This window comes from Gymnoscopelus microlampas, assembly GCF_963454915.1.
Source record: "Gymnoscopelus microlampas genome assembly, chromosome: 13".
NCBI classification, from domain to species: Eukaryota; Metazoa; Chordata; class Actinopteri; order Myctophiformes; family Myctophidae; genus Gymnoscopelus; species Gymnoscopelus microlampas.
The window spans coordinates 7,971,036-7,997,939 of record NC_139950.1 but is presented as its reverse complement, the minus strand read 5'-3'; the positions used below and the strand labels follow the sequence as shown (position 1 = coordinate 7,997,939).

The following is a 26,904-nucleotide window of genomic DNA, read 5'->3' as shown; positions in this document are numbered from 1 at the left end:
AGTACAAGGCTAATCATGGGAGAGGGGCTTTTGATATGGAGGTTTTTACTCCCCAAATACACAATTACAGTATTACAAACATGTTCCAAGTTATTTAACTCTAGCTTTTCCATGATTATGCTTGTTGTTGCATTAATATTGGTCCGCTGATTCAAAGTTACATGACTTTGTTTGGAAGCTTAATCTTTAGTAAATTGCATGATGGGTGTTGCTTGCTGCCGAGTGCAAATTAAGCTTTAATGAATGTGCCATGTGTGTATTGCTCATTGTTCCTCACCTTGCACCCTGGTCACGGCGTTATTTTTGTCTTGGAATCCCCAAAGGCATATCTTAGATCGCGTCGGGAGTTTTCCCGGAGCCGTTGAACTCGTCCTAGAGAAATGGAACATTTAAAACAGAAATATGAGTGAGTCAGGACTTCTGCAAATGTTGTTAAGCTGTATAACTCAAAGACTTAAAAACCTGCTCGCCAATAGCCAAACTACCAGCGGAACAGAGATACGAGTTATTTAAATTTTAATTAAAACGTTGAAAAAGCAATACCAATAAATTGATGAAACATCAATATCTACAGTCAGTCATAAACACAGTTTGAGTGGCAGATGCACCCACGCATCCACCCAGGGACACATTAGAACTCTAAACCTTTCATGTACTCACCAGCACCACACTACATCATGACATCATACACACCTCATACTAAGGACCGCCATGGAAACAAGCAGTAAGGTTTTTTTGCGTTCGCCTTTTGATTATGGTGGGTCAGATGTATGTGATGTAAGGCAGTAGCCTATTTATGTCAGCAGGTGTCACTGTTGCTAAGCACTTTCACCTGTGGTGTCAGCAAACATATCCTTTCAATGCTATGAAAAGTTGTTTTCATTTGAGGACTTTCTATGGTGTCCTATAAACTGAACTTCTATTTGAATTGGAAAAAAAAATGTGAGAGACTTTTATAAGGAACGACTATGAATATTGTTGATCTACCTCAGTCATATTCCTGGAGTTAGACACAGAGCTGTGTACTGATTAATTGAAATAGTTTTGGTTAATGTGAGTTTTATGTACGGATTGATACTTGTGTCACCCATTGTTTTTTGTTTTCATTGCACTGTACTACACTGGAAATAACCCTTCTACACGGCTACATACACAGACATATCATCCATTTCACTGCCCAAGCCCTTGATCCCAGTTAAACTAACTGAAGATGTTGAGTGACTACACCGATTCCCCTTCAAAGCTGGAGGACACCACACGATCGGGCTTTCGCATTCCGGGCGCCCACGCTTTGGAATGCCCTGCCGTAGAGCTGAGGCAAGCAAAATCTGTGTCTTCTTTTAAATCACTTCTAAAAACCTACCTTATGTTAAGGCCTTTTCTTTGCCTAGTGCTTTCAGGTTTCATATTCTATATTATTTCAATTGGCTATTGGTCCAAAATGTTCAAAAAGATTATATTTGGAAAACAGTCTTAAGCAATGTAAAATATACATGATTAGGACATGATTGAACATTTGACAATTAAGGTCTAATATGTCTGCAATTGCTAAATTGCTACAAAACCTGTATATCCAATCGTTTTGGGCATAAACAAGAAGTTGAAGGATAAATTTAAGTCTGATTATGATGTACCGTGCATGTTCAAATATGTACACTTTTGTGGGTTGCGTTTCTTTGGGGGGTTGTTTCAACCCATTCAATCCGGGAATGCATCTATGTCATTTTAGATTTATTTGGCTATTCAAAAATAGCAGATACATGTATACAAGCTCATGAGCGATCTGCTATTTTTGAAAAATTGTGAATATCTGTGCAAATCTTTGAATATATATATATATATATATATATATATATATATATACATTTTTAACTCAAATCTTTGATTCTGGGGGTCCCTGGAACCAAATATTTTTAGATGGGACCGGGTCCATGAACAAATGCATATGATTTTGGGTGGTCATTGACATGAAAATGTTTGAGAAACACTGATATTATTAGCAACATAAGTTTTGTTCAAAATAAACTGTAAGGATTTAGAAGACATTTGTAAAATCCCCACCAGCAGAGCAAAGATTTTAGTTAAAAATATATATATTCAAAGATTTGCACACATTTTGACGATTAAAACAAATCTACAAGCTCGTATGAGCTTGTAGATAGCCCAAAGTATAAAATAATTGTTATAGCTAAAAATCTAAAATGAAACAGCTATGCGTTCCTGGATTGAATGGGTAACGGGTAGTTGCTTATTTTGGGCTTGCTTCCTCATGGTGATTAAACCAGCGGTTCTAAAATATTGTATTTATATAATTTTATAAGTATGTAATTATCCAAGGACCCTCATCTGAAACTAGTTTGTGTTGAGTTTTGTGAGGATAAGTAGATCAGAAGCTGGTGTACACCATAGACTGTAAAGTGTACACACTGTAAATCCTTGACAGTGACTGACTGTAATAAGAGTGTGCCACTTCAAAATCTATACTGCCATCTAGTGGCGCGCTGAAGCCAAACCCCAAAGAAAGAGAGAAATATGACGGGTACTTTTACTTCTACTCCCCTACATCTTAGAGACAAATACGGTACTTTTACTCCACTACAATTATTTGAAAACTTCAGTAACTATTCACGTTGACCACCTCCAGCCAGTCAGGTCTATTCAATATTCATTACCCACCTTTGTTCTTGTCACAGACCGTCCCATTATCGTCACATTACAACTGTAATTTTAGCAGTCCAGTCGGTAGCTATTCCTCATTCGTTGGCATATAAATCTATAGCTGTCACTCTTAAGTTAAGAGTGAGAGTAAGTTAAGAGTCTTAACACACAGACTCAGCAGAACTAGTGCTGCTGACCTGCTGACTTATACTTTACTTTGTTTACTTTGTGGCTTTGTTTTAGCCCGGACAATAGAGACAGCCCGTCCGAGAGTCCGTCTCTCTCTATCGTCCGGCTGGAACACACACTCACTGCGGTGGTTCCCGCAGATCATGTTAACCCATATTCAATTCTGCTGGTTTTTAGCTCTTAACAAAACAAAAATAAACTCCCATTGAATTAAAGTGTTAGCTACATAAGAAAGAAAGAAAGAAAGAAAGACAGAAAGACAGAAAGAAAGAAAGAAAGAAAGAAAGAAAGAAAGAAAGAAAGAAAGAAAGAAAGAAAGAAATGTATTCGTGTATTTATTTATTCCTAAAACGTGTGCATGTGCTCCCTTGTGTAGTAGTAGTCGTAGGTGCCAGTGTGGTATTGCGATTTTTACTTAAGTAAAAATATCTGAGTAGCAGTAGCCTACATTCTTGCACCATTGGAATTGGGTCTGAAGTAGTTGGCTAGCAGCTATCATAACAACGTGTCGGGCGACGCATCAACATATTGCTCATAGTTTCATTTGAAATATTCCAATTTGGGCAAAAACGAAACATTACGGTTGAAAATATTCCAAATGATCCTTCAACTGTCTAGTGTCTTCCACACCAGTGGTTCTCAAACGTTTTAAGGATAATTCCTTAAGGATAATAATTCCTTTTAACAGGTCGTTCATGAAAGTCCTTGCGGTCTTGTTTCCAATGAGAACCTCAAGTCAAGGACCCCCAACATTATATATGTATTTGGCCGCGGACCCCCATCTCAAAATATTTTGTTCCAGGGACCCCCAGAAGCAAAGATTTGAGTTACAAATGTTCGCTTAAAATATACATAGGCCTATATTCAAAAGGTTTGCACACATTTTCACGATTTTTCAAAAATAGCAGATCTACAAGCTCCACATGACTACTTCCCCACCATCCATGTGCCCGTTCCGTTGTCCTCCATATAGACCCCTTAACAGACGACGTCACACTGATAAGAACCAGTATGCGCGCAACCAGTATGCGCGCAATGAAACCCATTCTGTCAGGTCTCGCTAGGACAAATAATTGGTCTATTGGCTACATGGACCCAGGCCAGCTGATATTCCAATTCTTATCTGTTAAAAATACCTCAACCCCAATACAAATGCTCCATATAAACACCCACAGGTCTTACCAATTAAACTAATTAAGGTTAATTGTTCCATATTCTCGTCAAACAGAGTCAGGGTGCTGATATTGTGCATGTTGGCTATTAAATGGAGTCCAGGTTCATGAGGGCAGCTGGTGGGAAAAGTTCTTACTCAAGTAAAAGTATCAATACTGCACTGCAGAATGTTAGTCCGCTAATAAAAATATACTTGCGAAACAGTACAAAAGTATTGGCATCAGAATATACTTAAAGTAACCAAAGTAAAAGTACTCATTATGCAGAATGTCCCGTTTCACAAGGTATCATTATGTATAAAATGTATTAAAATCTTTTGAAAATAGCAGAGCACTGTGAGCTTGTAGAATAGATCGGCTATTTTCAAATGGGGCAGGCTGAAGTGGTTAATGTATGTTTTGTAATAATAATCAAAATCTACAAAGTTAACTAAAGTTTTCAAACAATTGTAGTGGAGTAAAAGTACAATACTTGCCTCTGAGATGTAGTAGAGCAGAAGTATAAACGTACTGAAATTTGGAAATACTCCAGTAAAGTAAAAAATACCTCAGAATTGTACTTATAAGTACAGTACTTGAGTAAATGTACTTAGTTACTTACAGTAGCCTACACCAATGAGGGCACCACGGTCCCATCCCCCCAAAGCTCCTTTCCCGAAGCTGTATTAGAGTGTCTATCTAATCATACACAGCTCTGGTGCATAGCGTTAGAAGAAGAACTCCTTCTAACGCTATGGACCAGAGCTAGACACACAGCAACATGCTGCCATAACATAACTTGTGAGTATCCTATATTTACAAAAGTGCAGTGTGGCCGTGCCCTTACAAGTACAAGTCAGGAATTAAAAATGTACTTGAGTAAATGTGAAAGTATTGGTATGAAAATGTACTTAAAGTACCAAAAGTAGAATATTATGCAGGATGTCCCATTTCACACTTTTTCAAAATAACACATCTACAAGCTATCAGCAATAGCCAAAGTTTAAATAGGGCTGAAGTGGTTAATGTATGTTTTGTAATAATACTACAAATCTACAAAGTATAACTAGTAACTAATGTTTTCAATATTTGCCTTTGATGTAGTGGAGTAGAAGTAAAAGTCCTGAAAATTGGAAATACTTGGAAAAAGTAAAATTACCTCAAAATTGGGAATGTGCCGCTCTCTCGCTCTCTCTCTCTCTCTCTCTCTCTCTCTCTCACACACACACACGCACGCACGCACGCACGCACGCACACACGCAAACACACACACACACACACACACACACACACACACACACACACACACACACACACACACACACACACACACACACACACACACACACACACACTCACACACTGCTCCCCTCCCCCCTCCTTCCGTTCCTGATCATCTTTTGGTACTTAAAGTACCAAAAGTAGAATATTATGCAGGATGTCCCATTTCACACGTTTTCAAACGTATTCAAATCCTTCGAAAATAACACATCTACAAGCTATCAGCAATAGCCAAAGTTTAAATAGGGCTGAAGTGGTTAATGTATGTTTTGTAATAATACTACAAATCTACAAAGTATAACTAGTAACTCAAGTTTTCAATATTTGCCTTTGATGTAGTGGAGTAGAAGTCAAAGTGCTGAAAATTGGAAATACTTGGAAAAAGTAAAATTACCTCAAAATTGGGAATGTGCATTTCTCTCTCTCTCTCTCTCTCTCTCTCTCTCTCTCTCTCTCTCTCTCTCTCTCTCTCTCTCTCTCTCTCTCTCTCTCTCTCTCTCTCACACACACACACACACACACACACACACAGCTCCCCTCCCCCTACTTCCAGTCCTGATCATCTTGTACAGGTCAGAGCCGTATAAGACAGTGACTGACTGACTCCCGTAAGTAAGAATGGAGTGCGGCAATGGGATAGTTCCAATGTTTGGAACTATAGCCCATAGCAGCCTGCTTTGCGGCGATATCAACGCTTACTCTCTTCTAACACTCTGGTCCAGGTTTTACTTTTTACATGGTTTCATGCCTCCTGCAGCGCCGTGGTTTTCTTGAGGAATATGTTGTGTCGTTGTGATTCTAGGATCTGACTAAAACTTAGTGACTATGCTGCTGCTGCGGGCATGGCGGAGTCGGCCCAAGAAGAAACTGGGAAACCCTGATCCAATTGCTGGCTGCAGTTGTTTAAAGGTGAGACATCTTTGAATAATTCACCGTATTAACCCATGCCTGAGTGCTATCATGTTTTTAAAAAATAAAATAATTAACGATACAGCTTCGAGCTGTATCGTAGTATAATGGCATTACTGATCAGTTAATCTCTGTTTGCTAAACTCGCTGTGCCTGGAGGAGTGGGGGGTGTGGACGAGGCCCTGATCAGCTGAGTCTGTTTGTTTTGGATGGTGAAGAAAGAGTAGCCGAGTGAGCTTGTAGATAGGCTATTTTCAAATAGCCTAGGTAATAAAGGGCTAAAGTGGTAATGATTGTAGTGGAGTAAAAGTGCAGTATTTGCCTCTGAGATGTAGTGGAGTAGAAGTAAAAGTATTGAAAATTGGAAATACTCCAGTAAAGTAAAAGTAGGCTACCTCAAAATTGTTCTTAAGTAGGCTACAGTACTTGTGTAAATGTATTTAGTTACTTTACACCACTGGATAAAGAAAAGAACAACATGCGTGTTGTTGAAGCATAATAATAATTGCTTAATAATTGCGGAATGACGATTCATGTAGCCATTTGCTTACTTGGCTCATTAGCCTACTTTTTGCTCACTCGCTACACTGTAGCCCAACCAAGCAACACAGCATTCTGCCGCGGTGGAAGAAGTAGCTACTCAGATATTTTCACTTAAGTAAAAGTAGCAACATCACAATATGAAAATACTCTGTTACAAGTAAAGGGGCTGCGTTCAAAACGTTACTTGAGTAAAAGCACAAACGTATTGGCATCAAAATATACTTAAAGTACCAAAAGTAAAAGTACTCGCATGTTTTAAAATAGCAGATCTACAAGCTCAGTTGTAGTGTAGATCGGCTATTTTCAAATAGCCTATGCATAATGGATGTTTTATAATTTAATAATGTATATCTGCAATGTAACTAAAGTTTTCAAATAATTGCAAGTAAGTGCTAAGTACCTAAAAACTGTACTTATAAGTAGCCTACAGTACTTGAGTAAATGTATCTTACAGGCTTATACCATTAGTATTTTGGCTAGAGTAGCCGCGGCTGCCACAAACAAATCAGAAAACATGAACAAATGCATTGCGTGTGTGAATTCAATGCTGAGGCTGATGTTTATCAGTCATTGCACATTGATTTAAGGGTTTGAGGGGCTGAATATTTGGTCACCATCCATAATCGTGCATCAAAATCTATTTGTGCAAGATGGCAGAAATTGGCTTAAAGTAAAAAAGAAAAAAAATACAATGCTGTGACTGTTGGCCTACTATTTTTAGATTTTGTTGGCTTTTCAAAAATAGCAGATATACAAGCTCATAGTGTGGCACCGAGTGCCGCCCTATGAGCTTGTAGATCTGCTATTTTAGAAAAAAATCCGAAAATGTTTGCTTTGAATACATATATATTTATTTATTTATAAACACTTTTCTTTTACTCAAATCTTGGCTTCTGGGGGTCCCTGGAAAACATCTTTTGAGCTGGGGGTCCGCGGCCAAATAGCCTACATAACATTTTGTGGTCCAACAACAAGTTTTTTCTGAGGGTTTTTGTTAGGATTTAGAAGACAATTGTATAGAATCCCCCTGCAGAAGCAAAGATTTGAGTTAAAAATGTTTGCTTTAAAAATGTATATATTCAAAGATTTGCAAAAAATTCCCATGATTTAAAAAAATAATAGCAGATCTACAAGCTCATAGTGCGCACTCGGTGCTGCTATGAGCTTGTATATCTGCTATTTTTAGCCATTTTAAAGAAATATCTGGGTAAACTGTAATATTTCCGGACATAATGTATGGTGTGAAGTTGTTACTATACCATAACTGTAACCAACAGTGGATTAATATAAGAAATAATATAAGTCTGCACACACTAACTTTACAAGAAACTCCCAGTCAAGGCTTTATTTGAAGATTAACGTTTCGACACAAGGTCTTCTTCAGAACAGTGGTGGGAAAAGTACTCACATTTTCTACTTAAGTAAAAGTATCAATACTGCAATGGAGAAATGCTCTGTTACAAGTAAAAGGCCTGCGTTCAAAATTTTACTGGAGTAAAAGTACAAAAGTATTGGCATCAAAATATACTGACAGTACTAAAATCTTTGAAAATGGCAAATCTACAATTGTGAGCGTGTAGATCGGCTATTTCCAAATAGCCTACATATAAAACGGGGCCAACGTGGTTAAAGTATGTTTTATAATATAATAATTTAGTAGTAACTAGCAATTAAAGTTTTCAAATAATTGTAGTGCAGTAGAAGTAAAAGTTTTGAACATTGGAAGTACTCCATTAAAGTAAAAGTAGACCTACCTCAAAATTGTACTTAAGTACAGTACTTGAGTACATGTACTTATTTACTTTACACCACTGCTTCAGAATGAGACAAAGGACAGATATACAAGCTGTAGACAGATATACAAGCTCATCTGCCGTGCTATAAGCTTGTAAATCTACTATATACTATTTTTTTAAATAGTGAAAATTCGTGGACATCTTTGAATATATACTTTTTAACTCGCATCTTATTGCTTCTGGGGATTCTACAAATGTCTACAAATGTCTGCTAAATCCTAACAGCTTTTCGAAAAATAATATCAGTTGTGCTCAAACTTTTTCATGTCAAGGTCCTCCCAAAATGATGTATTTGGCCAGGGACCCCCATCTGAAAATATTTTGTTCCAGGGACCCCCAGAATCAAAGATTTGAGTTTAAAATGTATATAATTTATATATTCAGATATATTCACCTGTTCCTTGGGTGTGCGTTTTCCACTTCCTGTCGGATTTCATTGGATATCATTAGTCATCTGACTGGTTTCATTGGATTTCATTGGATCAAAAGACAGGAAGTGGAACACAGTGAAAAGCCTAGGAAACAGGTGGATAAAGACGATTTGCACACATTTTCAAAATCTTGGCCATCAAATGAGTTAATGAAGAAATGCAATGTTTGGCTTCCGCAAAATTAAGAGCCACTGGGTTCTTAAAATCTTTGGTTCTGATATAACTCCTGTATGCTCTGAAATTCTTGTTTTTAAAACTCTCAACGGTTTCCCCACATAGGCCACACATACACTTAATCGGATACATTATATCTCTGCTGTCCGGCCAGAACCAGCTAACTCCAAAATGGTAATTGTTCAGGAAATGAAAAACAAAATATATTTTTTTTAGAAAATGAAGAAAACCTTATATTTTTAAAACAAAGCAATACTGCCTCATCAAACTTGGTATTGTGACTTTATATATTATCAGATACTTGCATGTGTCATTATATTATCACCACTTTACCCAAATCCAGCTCAAGTGGAGTTAGGAGGTTTTGTCCATCATTGAGTCAGTGGCGTCAGTTCAGCAAAAGCTAGGGTATGGCAGCATGCACGCGACCTCATGCCCCGAAATTTTTGTGCGGTTCTGGGCGGGTTGAGTTCGTTTTTTTCCAGTTTTTGGTTACTTTATTTCGGTTTTAGGGTTAGGATTCGGGTTAGGCTAGGGTTATGTTATTTAATTCTTATTTTTGCCTGATTTTCCCGATTTATTGTCAAAAAAAGTACTCTTTTTTTTTTTTTCTCCCCTGGAGCCAGGGTATGGCAGCTGCAATAGCCTGCCATACCCAATTGACGCCCCTGCATTGAGTGGAGTTAGGAGGTTTTGTCCATCATTGATAAGAACAGCTGCCAATGAATCTCAAAGCTCACAACACATCACAACGCATTGTGAGCTTGGAGATCAGCTATTTATGGTGTGCGCCATCCTCATATACTAAGTATAGATCAAGCTGAATGCTGTACTTAAACAACTTTTATTTTAACATGCATTGGAAACATCCATGGATCTAACTGTTACCACTGTTGTTCTTCTACAGTTGAGTACAACAAACAATTATGCCTCAATACTCAATACTAAATGTATTTAACAAAAGCAATCATGGCACACCAACAATAAATAAATGGCATATCAATAAAAAAATACATTCATGAATAATAGAATCTGTAGCCTATCAAATCTGTAGCCTACTGTACTAACAATAACAACCACAGTTGCATTTACCTATCCATCAACATTTTATTATTACACTGTTGTGTGTTGTGTGTTGCCTAAACCTGCCAGTCACTGGGTTGGTGAAAACACCCCGCAAAACGGTGACCAGAGCCGAGAGCAAATGACTGTTCACTTAAAGTCTCTGCTAAAGGTGGAGGGTAAAGCATGAATGCAGTCTGACATGAGTGATATTCAGTCACATCCTGCATATTGGTTTAACGCTGAAATTACACAGTGAAAACTGTCCAAATTTATATCTGACAATTGGTCAAAAAAAAAGTCTGAATTACGTTTTTTTTTAAATCTGTAGTATTTATATTTGACAATTGGCAAAAACCCTGTATAGTATGCAGCAGTGGAGAGCATGAGAGGAGGGGGGAGTTGTTTGTTTTTGACGGACAGTTTGAGGATCCAATGGAGTTGGGAGTTTTCGTCAGAGGTGCTTTTTAATACTTTTCATAGGTTATTATAAAAAAAAAACTTTACACGGATGTAAAGGGGGTTCAATAGCATTGATTTATGCAAAAACTGAAAATGGAGTTAGCTGGTCCCGGCTGGACACCGACGATATTCTAAAAGTACAACTAATAACACCATTATTTTCTTTTAAAACGTTTACCAGTAACGGGGTGATCAAAATATTTGCATTTGTATGTGAAACTGCTTTGGGCACATTTATAGTTACCATCTGGGATTTTTGGCTCTCTGTTATGACCAGAATGGAACAGCCTTCATTAGTATCATTGGTAACACCTGTGAATGTCTTAATAATATGACTGCTGTGAATAGAGCCTATTAGGGGGCATCTTACTCCCCATGGCAGTGCCACTTTTCTGCAGATAGAAACATTTTCAAAAAGGAAAACGTTTTTTATGTGAGAAACCAGTTCAGTAAGGTGTTGCAAACATGCAGTGCTCGGTGATTGCTCTGTTCTCTGATTGAGAAAGAAATCTATAGCCTCAAGGCCACCCTGATGTGGAGTGTGTGTACAAACTCTCCACATCAAATGTGACCAAGATGGAGTCCCTGTCGACTGCTTCCAGAGCATGTACAACTTGGATGAAGTCACTGGAATCCCTAACAAAAGAGGGGAGTGAAATGACATGTGGTCTCACAAAGGAATCTACAAATCCTGAATTTTTTTCTGTGAGGCTGCCAATGTCTGAAATGATAGGTCTACCAGGGGGATAGTATATCTCTTGTGGATTTATTTGTGTATAAATAACAGGTGTCACTGGATATTCAACCTTCATATATTCAGATTTAGCACTATCTCCATTATCAATAATGTAAAAATACCGAGTGAATGTGTTCTTTAAATTCCAATTGTACCTGTTTGTCTGTATATATTGAAAAAAAGAAGCATATATACTGTACATCTCCCTGTCTAAGAACCCATCTCTCTATGCTGAATAAAAAACACAAAAAAGTGAAAAGGTCATGGTTACATTACAAGGTCAAAGTTTAGCCCCATGCTCATACTGTACGTAGCATGTAATACAGATGTAGTGTCTGGTTTATATTAACATTTTGCAATAATGCTTTATGATGGTTCATCAGGAACATTCATTTTTTTCAAGACTTGTTAGTTTTTACATTATAATTAAAAATGTTTAACCCCCAAAATGTTTTTTTCCCTATCAATTAGTTACCCCATGGAGTCTTGAATTCATGGATATTTTTTTTTTTTTGTCGCATTCCTAAGCCAGTAATTTGATGACCGGCAGCGGTTCCGGTAGGATACCCAAAGCGCCGGCTTCGAATGCTATCAATGCATTGAATGGGAGATAATTACGTTTTATCAGGCCATTGAATGGGCGAAGTAGGCGACCTACTACCTACCCCGCGATTTGTCAGACCATTCATTGGGCGTAATCAGGAGCTACTGACCTACTTTGGAGGCGGAGCAGTCCCCACAACAATATTTACGATTCTGTGCCTATCGGTACATAACTCGAACGGTGCTGAGTAGGCACAGGCGAGCGTCGCACCGCTCCGGACGGCAACTCAGTCGCCTTAGCTCCTTCGGTGGTCCGTCGCGGGGCTCCAGCTCGCCTGAGACTGCGCGCCTCCGTCATGGTCCGAAACCAAAACCAAAACTGAATTATTTAAGTCATCTCCGTCGGTAGGTCAGTATGTCTTGATAACACCCAATGAATGGTCTGATAAATCGCGGGGTAGGTAGTAGGTCGCCTACTTCGCCCATTCAATGGTCTGATAAAACGTGATAATCTCCCATTCAATGCATTGATAGCATCCGAATCAGGTGCCCAAAGAGTCTCCTTTGTGTGTCCTACCGGAATCGCTGCCTACCGGTCCGCTAGTCATCAAATTATTGGCTCCAATAATTCAAGTCTCCATGGGGTGACTAATCAATAGAAAAAAGGTATTTTTTTGGGTGAACTATCCCTTTAACAGACGCTAAATCCAGATATTGTGCAAGTTCAGAGCAAAATGTCATGAACACTAGAAAACTAATGTCACGGTAAATGGACATAAAAACAGAGCGCAGAGAAAACAATGTAGTGCTTCAAGGATAGTAGGTAAACGTCAAACCTAGCATCTGTCTAAACAACATGCTATCTACAACATTCTTAGGATTTGTGGTCAATCTTGTGGAATAGCAGACCTACAAGCTCACAACGCGTCGCATCGCCACGCGTTGTGAGCTTGTAATGTAGATCGGCCATTTTCAAATAGCCTATGTATAAAATAGGGATAACGTGGTTAATGTATGTTTCTTAATGTCATAATTTATATCTGAAAAGTATCTGAAAAGTAACTTAGTAACGAAAGTTTTCAAATCATTGTAGTGGAGTAAAAGTACAATATTTGCCTCTGAGATCAGATGTAATGGAGTAGAAGTAAAAGTATTGGAAATTAGAAATACTCAAGTAAAGTACAAAGACCACAAAATTGTACTCAAGTGCAGTACTTAAGTAAATGTACTTAGTTACTTTCCACCACATAACATGAAGCTGTTTTGATCTTGTAGGAATTGGGTGCAACAAGAAGATGGAGCTGAGAAGTACCTCTCTATGTAAGTAAAGTATATTCTCTGTTCTGAGGCATGTATCTTGGTTCCGTCTGTTGTGTTGGAGCGGTGGGATAGTCTCATTTCCCGGTGTTTCTCCCGCAGGTGGACAGGGTTTTGAGGTTAGGTTTAGGCATCATTTCTGTGAGGTTAAAGGGATAGTTCACCCCCAAAATGACAGTTTTTTTCCCATCGATTATAGTCACCCCCATGGAGACCTGAATTCATGGATTTGTTTTAGTGTTTGTCACATTCCTAAGCCATTTGGAAAAGTCGTGCTGTGATTGGCCAGTAGTCAACGCGCTGTGATTGGCCAGTGCACGTGCCCCCCGGAAATATGGCGGCCACCATACGAAACGGGTCGCTCCAACGAACTGCAGAGGCCAATGAGGTGTCTAGGTTTCTATATCTATGGCGCGGCTGCCTCTTAAAGGGCTGGGTTACGAAAAGACCCGCCCCCACCTGCCTCTGATTGGCCTACCTAAGTGCACACAAATCATGATGACATATAAGAGACAGACAAATATACACTACTATACAGAACGTCATACAATCAGCTTACAGGTTGCTGGTATGAAAAATACAAAAATATGTACATGGGGAAAAAAGAGGAAGAGTTCAGGGAGGAGGGGCGGGTTAGGTTTAGATTTTAGCTATATGAGATAGCACATTAGTTCTCAAAGTGTACATTGGCTATTCTAAAATGGCAGATCTACAAGCTCATAGCGTGGCACAGAGTGCCGCGCTATGAGCTTGTAGATCTGCTATTTTTGAAAATTTGTGTAAATCTTTGAACATACATTTTTAAAGCAAACATTTGTAACTCAAATCTTTGCTTCTGGTGGTTCCTGGAACTAAATATTTTGAGATGAGGGGGGGGGGGGGCGGGGGTCTACTAAAAAAACTTTTATCTAGGTCACTTACTGTAAGACAGTAGGTACTCTTAATTTCTCCCAGCGTGTCAGGGGGGATATCCTTTGGGCTATTCAAAAATAGCAGGTATACAAGCTCAGATCTACTATTTTTGCATATCTTTGAATACATAAGTTTTTTTAAAGCGAACTTTTTAAACTCAAATCTTTGCTTCTGGGGATTCTACAAATGTCTTCTAAATCCTAACGGTCGAAACAAACAAAGTTATGTTGCTGTAATATCAGTGGTGTCTCAAACTTATGTCAAGGACCATCCAAAATGATATGCATTTGTCCGAGGACCCCCCCCATCTCAAAATATTTTGTTCCAGAGACCCCCCAGAAGCAAAGATTTGAGTTAAAATGTATATTTATACTAGAGGGTCGGGGCGCTGCGTGCCCCTCCCCCCTAGCCGCTGCGCGGTGCTTTGTGTTTGTTGGTCTCTATAATATATAAAGCCATAATAGGAGATGTTCCCAATGGAGCTATGCCCAAATATGGAGTGTGTTGTCTGACCTCACTTGGGTCTCGTTGGGCGGTTATATAGAGCCATAATAGGAGATGTTCCCAATGGAGCTATGCCCAAATATGGAGTGTGTTGTCTGACCTCACTTGGGTCTCGTTGGGCGGTGGTCGGCGATGACGCTAAGGAACAACATGGCCGACTGTAATGTTGTGAGTTTGTGTTGGCCGCAATTAATTATGCTGCGAGGGGGCAGATGTGTGCTGAGCAGTATGAAGTGGCCTACAGACTGCGCGTAGTAATTCTGCACGTTGTGGCGTGTCTTGTTAGTGACATTGATATGTTGTTTTTGTGTTTAGTCCCACACAGTGGCAGGTTTTTTTGGGGGGTTTTGGGAATTATGCTGCGAGGGGGCAGATGTGTGCTGAGCAGTATGAAGTGGCCTGCAGACTGCGCGTAGTAATTCTGCACGTTGTGGCGTGTCTTGTTAGTGACATTGATATGTTGTTTTTGTGTTTAGTCCCACACAGTGGCAGGTTTTTTTGGGGGTTTTGGGTTTAGAAATGTATATATAGATATATATATATATTCAAAGATTTTCACATTTTCACAATTTCTTAAAACAAAATAGATCTACAAGCTATAGTGCGGCACTTACTGTAAGACAGTACTCTTATTTCTCCCCGGCACGTCAGCGAGGATATCCTTCAAGCAGAGCAATCTTCCACATTGCGTCATGCGGTATAATGTTGCACTGATAAATGTGACAATAAGTATTTGGTCCCAAATCCGTTCTTAATAGGTTTTGATGTTTAGCTTTTCAATAGCGGTATGAAGTGTGTGTGTGTGACCTCATTTTACCTTTTTTAAAGCACACAGTAGCGTGGTGACCTTTTGTGCTTCCTGAACTTTTTTACACTTGTTTCCTACCCCCCAAAAAACAGCAAAAATTTAGAAAATCATAAATATATATATACATTTTTTTTCTTTCTTCCTCTCCCTCTTTATTTCATTTCACATAGTCCATATGTCAGTCAGCGTGTCTGTCTGTCCGCCTACCCCACTGGATCGCAACATGTAGGTCGGAACCCCCGGGGCGGTCCCCAGAGGACAGTGAAGTGAGAATAACCCAGAATGTGAGAATAACCCACAAAAGCCTGAGTGGACGATAAAATTACTCGCATTTCTTTTTAAAGGAGTAATTGACCCAAGAAATGGCTTATTTTCTATCAATTGCACTCCCCATGAAGCCTTGAATCCATGGATTTGTTTTTGTCGCATTAAGCCAATAATTTGATTCCCATCTCCTACCGGCTAATGTATCCGGTAGGAGACACAAAGTAGATTATTTGTGTCTCCTACCGGATACACACCCGGTCCTCAAATTATTGTCTTAGGAATGCCACAAAAATAAATCCATGAATTCAAGGCTTCATGGGGAGTGCAATTGATAGAAAATATGTATTTCTTTGGGTGAACTCCTTTAAAGTGAAATATCCTTTTAAGTACTGTAAGAATATTTGCATGCCAATACATTTTGTACTTTTACTCATATTTTGAATACAGGCCTTTTACTTGTGACAGATATTGTTCATATAGTATTGCTAGTTTTACCTAAAGGTAGGGTAAGTGATATTTTTTGGTTAAAACAAAAAGTTTTTTGTTAAAAGGTTAATAGTATTGCTAGTTTTGTTTTACTTAAATAAAAAAGGAAAATCAATTCTTCCACTACTGGCAACAAATATGGAATATGTGAGCTATGAAATGCTCATGGTAGCATGTGATTTTGGTGACAATCCTTTGACATGTTGGCTAGCTATTAGTATCTCATTAGTACACCAGATTTAATCAGAGGTATGTGCTTCAACCAAAGTATGAGAGAAAGGCCTACAGTCCCAACAGGCAGTGATTGAAGAAGTACTCCCATGTTTTTCTTCAATACTGCAATGTAGAAAAACGCTGTTAAGTCTGGTAATCAAATCAAATCGAGTAAAAGTACAAAAGTATCGTCATCAAAATATACTTAAAGTACCAAAAGTAAAAGTACTCATTGTGCACAATGTCCCATTTCACAAGTTCAAAATGTACAAAAACTATTTTGAAAATAGCCGATCTACAAGCTCACAATGCGTAGCATCACAACGCATTGTGAGCTTGTAGATCTGCTATTTTCAAATGGCCGAAATATATATACGGCTGAAGTGGTTAATGTATGTTTTGTAATAATAATCAAAATATACAAAGTACAATATTTTTTCTCTGAGATGTAGTGGTGTAGAAGTAAAATTGTAAATACTGAAGAATACCTAAACCAGAATACCTATACCTAAAATTTTTACTTGAGTACATGTACTTCGTTACTTTACACCACTGCAGGCACCCTGCAGTGGTGGTAAAATTAAGTTTCATTTTGGCGTGCCATGACAGCCCACTGGCTCTTTCTCAGAAACATTGACCATAATTTGTACATAAAGCCATTCTAACATGCTCTGTGGGACTTTGATTAAGGCTTGATTAACAACCACTAAGCCGTTAAGACCGGGAACACATCTATGTCATTTTAAGTTTTCTTTGGCTATAAAAAAAATAGTAGATATACAAAATACACCTACCTATACGCCGAGTGACGGCTCACTCGGCGGTGTCTAGTGGCTCAAGTCCGCTTCAGCCGGTGCTTCAACCGTTTTTTTGCCCTCTTAACTTTATATTAGGGGCTCTGTAGTCTGTTCTAACCAAGCTTTCATGCTAATACAGTATGGAGGTCTCTGTTTCTGTCTGTCTACCTGTGTTCCTTTTATGCCCATATATTGAGATCTCTTTATCTGTCAGTCCGTGTCCCTTTTATGCCCATATATGGAGATCCCTGATGTTGTCAATATATGCCCATATACTGTATATTGGTATGCCCATATATGGGCGCTTGGATCGCTTGGATCTGCGGTTCTGGACAACCGCATATCCGAACAACTTGGCGAGGGGCACTGCGAGTCTTTGCCGATGCGAGCGTTGAGTTTGAAGTAGGTCGGTCCCATATATGCACATGACCATAACATGGGCATAGCGGTCGGAGCTGTGGCTCTGGACTACCGGATCTCCATATATGCCTCTATGGTATGGTATATAGGCCATGCCCATTTGCGTCTAACTGCATTTTCTGTTTTTTTTTTGTTTTAACATATTTTTTTCTCCTACAGATTTTGTCCAAATATCACAATTTGTTTGCCCGTGATTTCTGAACCCATCGGATAAAAACACACAATCAATCCCAAATTTCCTTTTAGGGTTGTGAACTGAATGCAGTACCAAAAGTAATTCCACAATTTGACACATAGGGGGCGCCATGAATGTGAAAAAAGATAATAATAATTTTTGTTCCAATCCCTTGGCTTGCAAATTTTGTGGGAGGAAAGAATGAAACGAATAAAAGAAAAATACTCCATAATAAATTGATTGATTGAATACTTTATTTAGAAGTGTGCAGAAAAAAAGCATATGAAAGTACAGTACAAATACAATTACGAACATCCAATCAACACCAAATTTGAATCACATGTTGCATGACCTCAGCGCTATTTCTCCCAGTGGCTTCCTCGAGTCACGACGATCTTTCTAGTTTTTAATTATTTATTATTTGACATTTTTCATTCTATTTTGTTTTTTGTTATGTTGTTTTTTTTCTCTTTTTTTCTTCATTGCTGCCAGATCACACTCGATGATGTGTGGGAGTGCCGACAGGTCCAAGTTGTTTTGAATAGCTGCTAGCCTGCATAATGTTTCCAGACTTGGACTTAAGTGTAAGATCTGTGGAGTGAGTGTTTCTCCAAAGACGACGACATGATCTCCCACCATGCAACAGTGCTTTTTACCCAAACAATAAGCATCTTTCCCTTTGGGCTCAACCTGCTTCCAGGAGAAATCTGTGGAATTTAATTTCCACAGATCTGTGAAGTGCCGTCCCAGAATAATGCTGTTTCCGCCAAATATGTACAGCTCTCCGTTTCCGCCAAATATGTACAGCTCTCCATTGTAGACAAAGGTTCCATGGTGCTGACGACGTACTGGAAGAAGCTCTGCAGAAGGTGTGCTCAGCCAACAGTTGGTCTGTGTTTCAAACACTCTGATGTTGTTGTCCTGGTGCCCTATGCCCCCAAATACAAACATCTTTGTCCCGATGATGGTGGCAGAGTGACGTGATGAAACAGGTGCTGGAGTGCCTCTGGCATTAATTAAAGACCAGACCATTGTTGTGGTGTCCAACTTGTAGATGTCATTAGTGTAGCCAGTCTCAGTGAGTCCTCCATGGATATACATGACTTTGCCCAAGACACAGGCTGAGTGCTCACTTCTTGCCTTTGGAACAGTTCCAGAAACCTTGGGCTTGAACCATCTGTGGTCGCGAACATTAAATGCATGAAGAACGTTGTCCTCGTCTCCGCTGATAAGATAACCGTATCCTTCATTTGTTATTTTGCAATTCACTTTCCCACCCCAGATGTAGATGATATCTTCCATCAGCACAGCTGTGTGGTCGTAGCGCATGGAGGGAACATGCCTCTTCTTTTTTCCCCTTATAGTTTTCACTTGGGTTAACTTCATCCAGCACAAAGATGCTGTATTGAAGACGCGCACATCAATTGGACCTGTTTTGTCTTCGTCCGCGGTTTGTTGATACCCTCCAAAAAAGTAGACCTGGTCCTCCACGGGCCCGGCAGCACAACCAAGAAAGTGGTGTGCCTTTCGAGCCCCTTTTTTATTCAGGGGTACAGCCCAGCGCAGCATTTCTATCCCAGTTTCTGTATCTGTATCTCTTTGTCTTTCTCTGTATCTCACTCTGTTCCTGCTGTCTCTGTCTCTGTGAGTCTCTGGAGATGTCGCCTTGAAGAGCTCGAGTCCTGTAGATTCTGGAGTTTGTGGTTTTAATCCAACGTGCTATGAGAATGCAGCCCTTTTTATACCGTTCTGCTGAGGTCTTCGAGTCATCTTGGTGATGTCACACTGAGTCAGCTATGACCATATATGGAGTCCCAAGATGGGTCACGTCCAAATAAGGAGTCCATGATGTCAGACATAGATGTGTTGGTCGCCTGTGATGTCTACCTGTGTCCCTTTAATGCCCATATATGGAGATATCTGCATCTGTCAGTCCTTGTCCCTTTTATGCCCATATATGAAGATCTCTGCATCTGTCAGTCCTTGTCCCTTTTATGCCCATATATGGAGATCTCTGCATCTGTCAGTCCTTGTCCCTTTTATGCCCATATATGGAGATCTCTGCATCTGTCAGTCCTTGTCCCTTTATGCCCATATATGGAGATCCCTGATGTCATCAGTAGCCTAAATGCCCATGGGCATGATATATGCCCCTATATGGAGATCTCTGTATCTGTCAGTCCTTGTAAGAGCACTGTAATTTGTTTATATTTTGTGTACATATGTACAGTAGAGTGTATTGCATTGATGCTGATTGTACGATTCATGTGAGGTGCTTTTATTTTGTTATTGGGTCTGTGTGTCAGTGGTATTGCTTTTATTTTGAAAGGGATTTTTTGGTTTTATTAATTGTAAGAAAATGGTAAGAAAATATTTCACCGGAAGGAAAACATGTCAATAGAAAAGTTCCATTGACTGGATCTGTAGCAGTGGGGTAACACTATATATTTTTTTACATCTGGTGAAATATTTTCTTTTCTGTCCAAAAAGTGTATTTTAGACGTGAGATGGGGGCTCAGAGTGTTCCCACTAAGGAAAGTAGCCTTTCAACATCTTAAAACCGTCTTCGTAGTGAAAGTTGTTTTATTTAGAGCAGTGGTTTTCAACCCTTTTCATATCAAGGTCCATTATTTGTTTGCCATTTCAGCCACGGGTGATGAGATTTAGACTCTCAGACCCAAGACCAGTGGTGGAAAAAGTAGCGTACTCATATTTTTTACCTAAGTAAAAGTATCAATACTGCAGTGTAGAAATACTCTTACTGAAATTGACTTGAGTAAAAGTACAAAAGTATTGGCAATTTGATGACCAGCGGAGTCTATCTGGTAGGAGACTCAAAGTCTCCATGAATTCAAGGCTTCATGGCGTGTGTAATAGATGGAAAATAAGTCATTTTGTGGGTGAACTACTCCTTAAAGCATTTTTTTTTGTGGAGTGCAGTTAGAAGTTATAATGGGTTTGTACAGGAAGGGGGCGTGTCTGATAAAATGAATATCAAATGTCTAAATACTGAATCAAGCAACTTAAAAACTGTGTGGGGGGCTCACAAAAGCCTGAGTAGATGATAAAATGACCCACTTTTTTTTAGTACTGTAAAGTGTATTTGGATGCCAATACTTTTTTGTACTTTATTTTTCATATTTTGAATACAGGCCTTTTACTTGTGACAGATATTGTTCATATAGTATTGCTGTTTTACTTTATTTAAAAAAGGAAACTAAATCTGAGAACTTCGCAAGAAGGAGCCTCTGCTTGCCACCATGTTCATTGAATATGTGAGCTTACTGAGCTATGAAATGCTCATGGTAGCATGTGATTTTTGTGACAATCCTTTGACATGTTGGCTAGCTATTAGTACACCAGATTTAATCAGAGGTATGTGCTTCAACCAAAGTATGAGAGAAGGCTTACAGTTCCAACAGGCACCCAGTGATGGAAGAAATACTCACATGTTTTACTTAAGTAGAAGTATCAATACTGCAATGTAGAAAAAACACTGTTAGGGCGCGCTCCCACCGCACTTTTATTTTACCTCTGGGGCAGAATCTGCCAATGCTTTGTCAATGCAAATGCATGGATTCCTGGTCTTGCGGATTTTTTCCAAGAATCCATGCATTTGCATTGACAAAGCATTGGCAGATTCTGCCCCAGAGGTAAAATAAAAGTTCGGTGGGAGCGCACCCTTACAAGTAAAAGTCTGGTAATCAAAATTTACATGAGTAAAAGTACTCATTTTGCACAATGTCCCATTTCACAAGTTAAAAATGTACAAAAACTATTTTGAAAATAGCCGATCTACAAGCTCACAATGCGTAGCATCACGACGCATTGTGAGACTGTAGATCTGCTATTTTCAAATGGCCGAAATATATATACGGCTGAAGTGGTTAATGTATGTTTTGTAATAATTATCAAAATATACAAAGTACAATATCTTTCTCTGAGATGTAGTGGTGTAGAAGTAAAAGTATTGTAAATTGTAAATACTGAAGAAAGTAAATAAATAATTTTAACTTGAGTACATGTACTTAGTTACTTTACACCACTGCAGGCACCCTTATAAAGCTCTAGGGCGATTTTGGCACAATTGAAAATGAAAAATAATTTTCATTTTGGCGTGCCATGACAGCCCACTGGCTCTTTCTCAGAAACCCCGATCATAATTTGTACATAAAGCCATTCTAACATGGGAAGTAAAATGCCCCCAAATTATGCCAACCTCTATGTTGGGCTACTTGAAGCCAATCTCATTTTGAATGCGAATTGCAATCCGTTCCTGTCACACATACAGTTATGGAAGCGCTACATTGATGATGTTTTTCTGATTTGGACTGGGTCCCCTACTGAGCTGACAGCCTTTCATATTTTCCTTAACCACAGTAGTCAGTTTTTGAAATTTACCATATCCTCTGATCAGAATAGTTAGAATTTCCTTGACATCCTGGTCATCAAAGAAAACAATACTTTAAATATGAATTTGTACAGAAAGCCCACTGATCGTAATGCCCTACTACATGGTGACAGTTATCATCCCACACCCTTAAAAAAAGGTAAGGTATCCCCATGGGCCAATTCAAAAGAATCCGCAGGATTTGTAGTCAAGATGACTCTTTCCAGGTACATTCTAAAGACCTAGAGTGTCGTTTTAAACAGCGTGGCTATACAGTACAATGGATCCAACCTGCTGCAGATCAATTCAACAGTTGTACTCAACTGGAATGTTTAAAACCCAAAGAGAGAACAGACAGAACTGAAAAACACATCAAGTGTTTTGTTCAATATTCTCCTCTGGGTCACCATTTTGAAAAACTGATCAGGAGGCATTGGTACATTTTAAACTCTGACCCAATTCTTGGCAAGTCTTCCCCGTATTGTGTACAAAAGACCACCAAATTTGAGGAACCTACTGGTTAGGTCACACTTACGTCAGGCAACTCCCACACATTTTCTTATTAACATTCCAGATGGCAATTACAAATGCGGCAGATGCGCTCAATGCAGTTTTACTTATAAATGTCACACTTTTAATCACCCTGTTACAGGCAAATGTTTTAAGATCAGAGGCGTCATCAGTTGCACCACACCCAATATCATCTACATGATCAAATGTGTGTGGGCTTGCTTATATTGGCAAAACATTAAGACCCCTGAAAACGAGGATCTCAGAACACAGGAGTGACATTAGAACTAAGGATTTTAGGAATCCTGTGGCAGCACATTTTCATCAAGCCCAACACTGCATTTCTTCACTGAAATATATAGGCATTGAGCGTGTCACATTGCCACCCAGAGGGGGAGACATTGATTGTTTGCTCCTCAAAAGGGAAGCTTTTTGGATTTCCACTCTGGACACAGTAAAAAGAGGTTTAAATGAATCTTTTGATATCAGGCCATTTCTGTAAACCCCCTTATTAGGCCTATTTATATATTTTAGGTTCCCCTCTTCTGATTATACTTGGGTTTTTACCCCTTATTACTTTTTAATATTCTTAATGTTGAATTCTTTGCCATTGCCTAATAGGCCTTTATAATATTTGTATGTGTATGTGGTGCAGTGACTTACTTTCTCCTTTCTCTTTTTGTGATCTTCCATAGGGAGCTGGTGACAGGATATCCTTCCTCCTGGTGCAGCAGTATAGGACATGTGTTTTTTATGGATAATTACAGGGACCTTTCAGGTTTATCTTAAGCCTTGGCCTTCATTAGCAGTTCTCTTGTTCCGTTATACAATCGTTTAGCCTTTTACTTCTCCTTCTGGTCGATCGACACGGTCACGACTTTTTTCTGTTCTGGCCCCACAGTGGTGGAATGAACTTCCCACTGATGTCAGGACAGCAGAGTCACTGCCCATCTTTCGCCGCAGGCTGAAAACCCACCTCTTCAGGAAACACTACGCTTCCTCTTTGCCTGGCCTACTTGTTGTTAACTAGTTGTAGGAACTCTTGTTTTAGTTTTGTATTGGTTTATTGGATCTTGTTTAGTCGATACACTTATTTGTCTGAGCTCGTGCTCATTTGATTTTGCTATTTTGTCTCATCTGTAAAAGAAAGTAGGTAGCTGATATATTGCACTTTTACCTTAGCGCTAGGTATACTCTTGGTTGCTTGTTTTTTGCAGGAAATGCACTTAAGACTTCTGGTGATTAGTAGTTTTCGTTCCCTACCTATGTTGAATACACTTATTGTAAGTCGCTTTGGATAAAAGCGTCTGCTAAATGACTGTAATGTAATGTAATGTAATGTACTTGTCTTCTGTCTATTAGTGTTTTCACACACCTTCAGAACACCTGTAATAGAGTACGCTCTTAGAGCTGACGTTGTTTTGTTTATCTCCCTGAGATTATTATGATACTTTGTTGAGGGATTTAGTGGCGATCCCCCCTATTATTTAGACCCTGTTTAAACAACTATTATCTCATGTCCTATGCTGCAGCATGTCACTGTGTGTCCCCCTTTGTTTTTTTGAGTACCTATTCTATATATTTACAACCAAATGTATCAATCTTGGGAAACTTTAAATGTATTTTTGTTTATTGCTATTCTTGGATCTTGGGGTGGGTACACAATGTTTATCTCCAGATATTCTTGACTTTATGCATTAGCCAACCTCCTGATTGAGTTGACTGCATGTGACCTCACTTGCCCTATTGGGGTGAGCCTATCATTGCATAGTAGTACCTATATAAACCTCTGAGTATGCCCTTTTCCACTATATATGTCCTGATGAAGGCCTGAACAGGCCGAAACGTTGACCAGCAATAAATTCTGGAGCTTTTTGCAACCGCCAGTGTGCAGACTTTATTCTTTTTCATTATACTTTGTTTGTCTAAGCACCTGGACCTAACGGATGTGCGTGCACTACCTTCTTCATACGAGCTTTTGTTATAAACCTGCTCCCACACTGGGCACAGTGATATGTTTTTTTCTCCATTATCAATCCTCTGGTGTGTTCTAAGGTTGTAGATTGTAGATACGTTTATTTGGCTTTTTAATGCATGGTTAAATATGACAACAATGACAGACAGACTTCATTTATATCCATATAGGGATAGGTGACTTATGTAACTAAAAGCACTAGGGATCTAAAATGAAACAAAGCATCTGAATTCAGGTAAAATTAAAACAAACACAAGGTGCTGGTTTGAGAATGAGGGGGAAAATAAATAATTAAAAGATAAATAAAGTAGTGAAAACAAGTAGTTATTGAGCCTGAAGCCTTAAGTGGTCGGACACACTTTTTTGATAATATGGGTGGCCCTTAAAAGGACCTTTGTGTTTATAGCAAACTATGCAGTTTACTTGGCGCTGGTGTACTTGGTGACAGCCTTGGTGCTCAGACACGGCGGCGTTCTTGGCCAGCTCACCGGGGAGCAGCAGGCGGACGGCGGTCTGGATCTCCCAGGATGAGATGGTGCGGCGATGAGCTCAAAGATGTCGTTGACAAAGGAGTTCATGATGTCCATGGCTTTCGAAGAGATACCGGTGTCAGGGTGGACCTGCTTCATGAACTTGTAGATGTAGATGGCATATAGCTCTCCTTCCTGGACCTTCTTTCTGCGTTTCTTGCCGCCCTTAGCAGCGGTCTTGGTGACGGTTTTCTTGGAGCCCTTCTTGGGCGCTGGTTTCGCAACTTCAGGCATCATTCCTTCTCACATGATAGAATATAAGAAGTGGTATCATAGCGGCGTCGCACCAGTATTTATACCATGCGAATGCAAATGAGGTGTGTGACTCCCAGCATATGATTGGTGCTACTGCTTATGTGACCCACAGAGGGTCGTTTGTAGTCTACATAACTAAAGGCGGTTTTACCGCCTGCATCTATTTGTCCCGCTAGAATGTAGACTAGGCATAAAGTATAATAAACATTTCGGCTAAATCTATATTTAATTGAAATTAAAAGTTCAATTCACGCTCCAATTTCAATCCAGTTGTAACACACTTTCTATGATGCATAGTTTATAAAGTATAATCTAGTCCGTCCACTAACTGCAGACTATTGCTACTAATCCGAGATGACACTTCTATGATCCATGTCCCTGACCAGTTGTAGGCTACCACACAAAGCAATCAAACATTTCATTTGATCCTGTTCATTATAGCTGGGATGAGTGGGGTCTCTGACTTCAAACACAAACTGGAGCCGTGTGTACATTTGTGACATGAATTACGTGCGTTACGTTATACTGTCCCTTATGGTCTAGCGCCTGGGTTTGACGCCCGTTATGGGAACTCCATTTATTCATGACTTGTATCAGAGATTATGACATGGTGCTGGCAAGTGGGTGTGAATTTAATCTGCATTTAACTGTTATAGTCCAAAGAATAATAACTGTTAATAGTAGGACGGTCAAATAAAGTCACTCTCTAGACTAGACAATATAGAAAATGCGGGACCAATGGACATTGGTTTCCCTAACTCCTTATTTTATCTTAACTTTATAAAGCGCCTTTTACCAATTAAATTCATGTTATATTACTTATCCGCCTGAACTGTATTGTTTAGCTTGATGGAAGATTTTCAAGTCCAATGTGCAAAGTGAGTTGTAGGCCTACACCCTCAACTTGTACCGTCTTGATATATCATATGGCATCATGGCCACAACAGACTACCTTTCCCTGATCCAACTCTGCTCTCCACTGGCGGCTCTGTGAATAGCATACATATGATGAAAACGGACAGAATTATCTTGGCTGTTTACGACGAGTATAGAAGACATGCCATTATTTTTGACTGATCAGACCTGAGATCAGACCGGAGATACTACGCTATGGATAGGGGGTTAGTGAGGGCTAATTGCAAGGCGCGATTGTGACTTATCTGTCAACATGGAGGATAAAGAGAACTCTTATAAAGAAATCTTGGGTGGCTCTTAAAAGAGCCTTTGTGGGGTTTGTTTGGTCGAAAGGAGGAGATTTATTTCTTGGCGGCTTTCTTCGTTTTTTTTGTGGTCAGTGGACGGCCAAAGAGTGTGCTCGCCTCTGGGTCAGGCGATTTAGTCACCCCCTTCATTGCTGCTCTGGCCATCGCCTGGGTAGCAGCGACCTTCTTCTCAGCCTTAACCCTCCGA

The 26,904-nt window shown here is 39.4% G+C and overlaps 2 protein-coding genes across 2 annotated transcripts in view; both read right to left on the bottom strand.

Moving 5' to 3' along the window:
• xpo5 (exportin 5) overlaps window positions 1–18,785 on the bottom strand; it is a gene marked incomplete at its 5' end in the record, with an annotated part of 52,601 nt that extends 33,816 nt beyond the window's left edge. The window contains one exon of the mRNA XM_084075974.1: window positions 18,684–18,785. Within this exon, the coding sequence (XP_083932100.1) occupies window positions 18,684–18,785 (102 nt within the window). The remainder of the gene's footprint in view (window positions 1–18,683) is intronic.
• Window positions 18,786–25,128: 6,343 nt separating this feature from the next.
• LOC311058512 (histone H2B 1.2-like) lies at window positions 25,129–25,473 on the bottom strand (the record flags this gene model as incomplete). Its single annotated transcript, XM_084075973.1, has 1 exon — window positions 25,129–25,473. The coding sequence occupies one exon, from the start codon at window positions 25,471–25,473 to the stop codon at window positions 25,129–25,131; it is 345 nt and encodes a 114-aa protein (XP_083932099.1).
• Window positions 25,474–26,904: the final 1,431 nt, after the last annotated feature.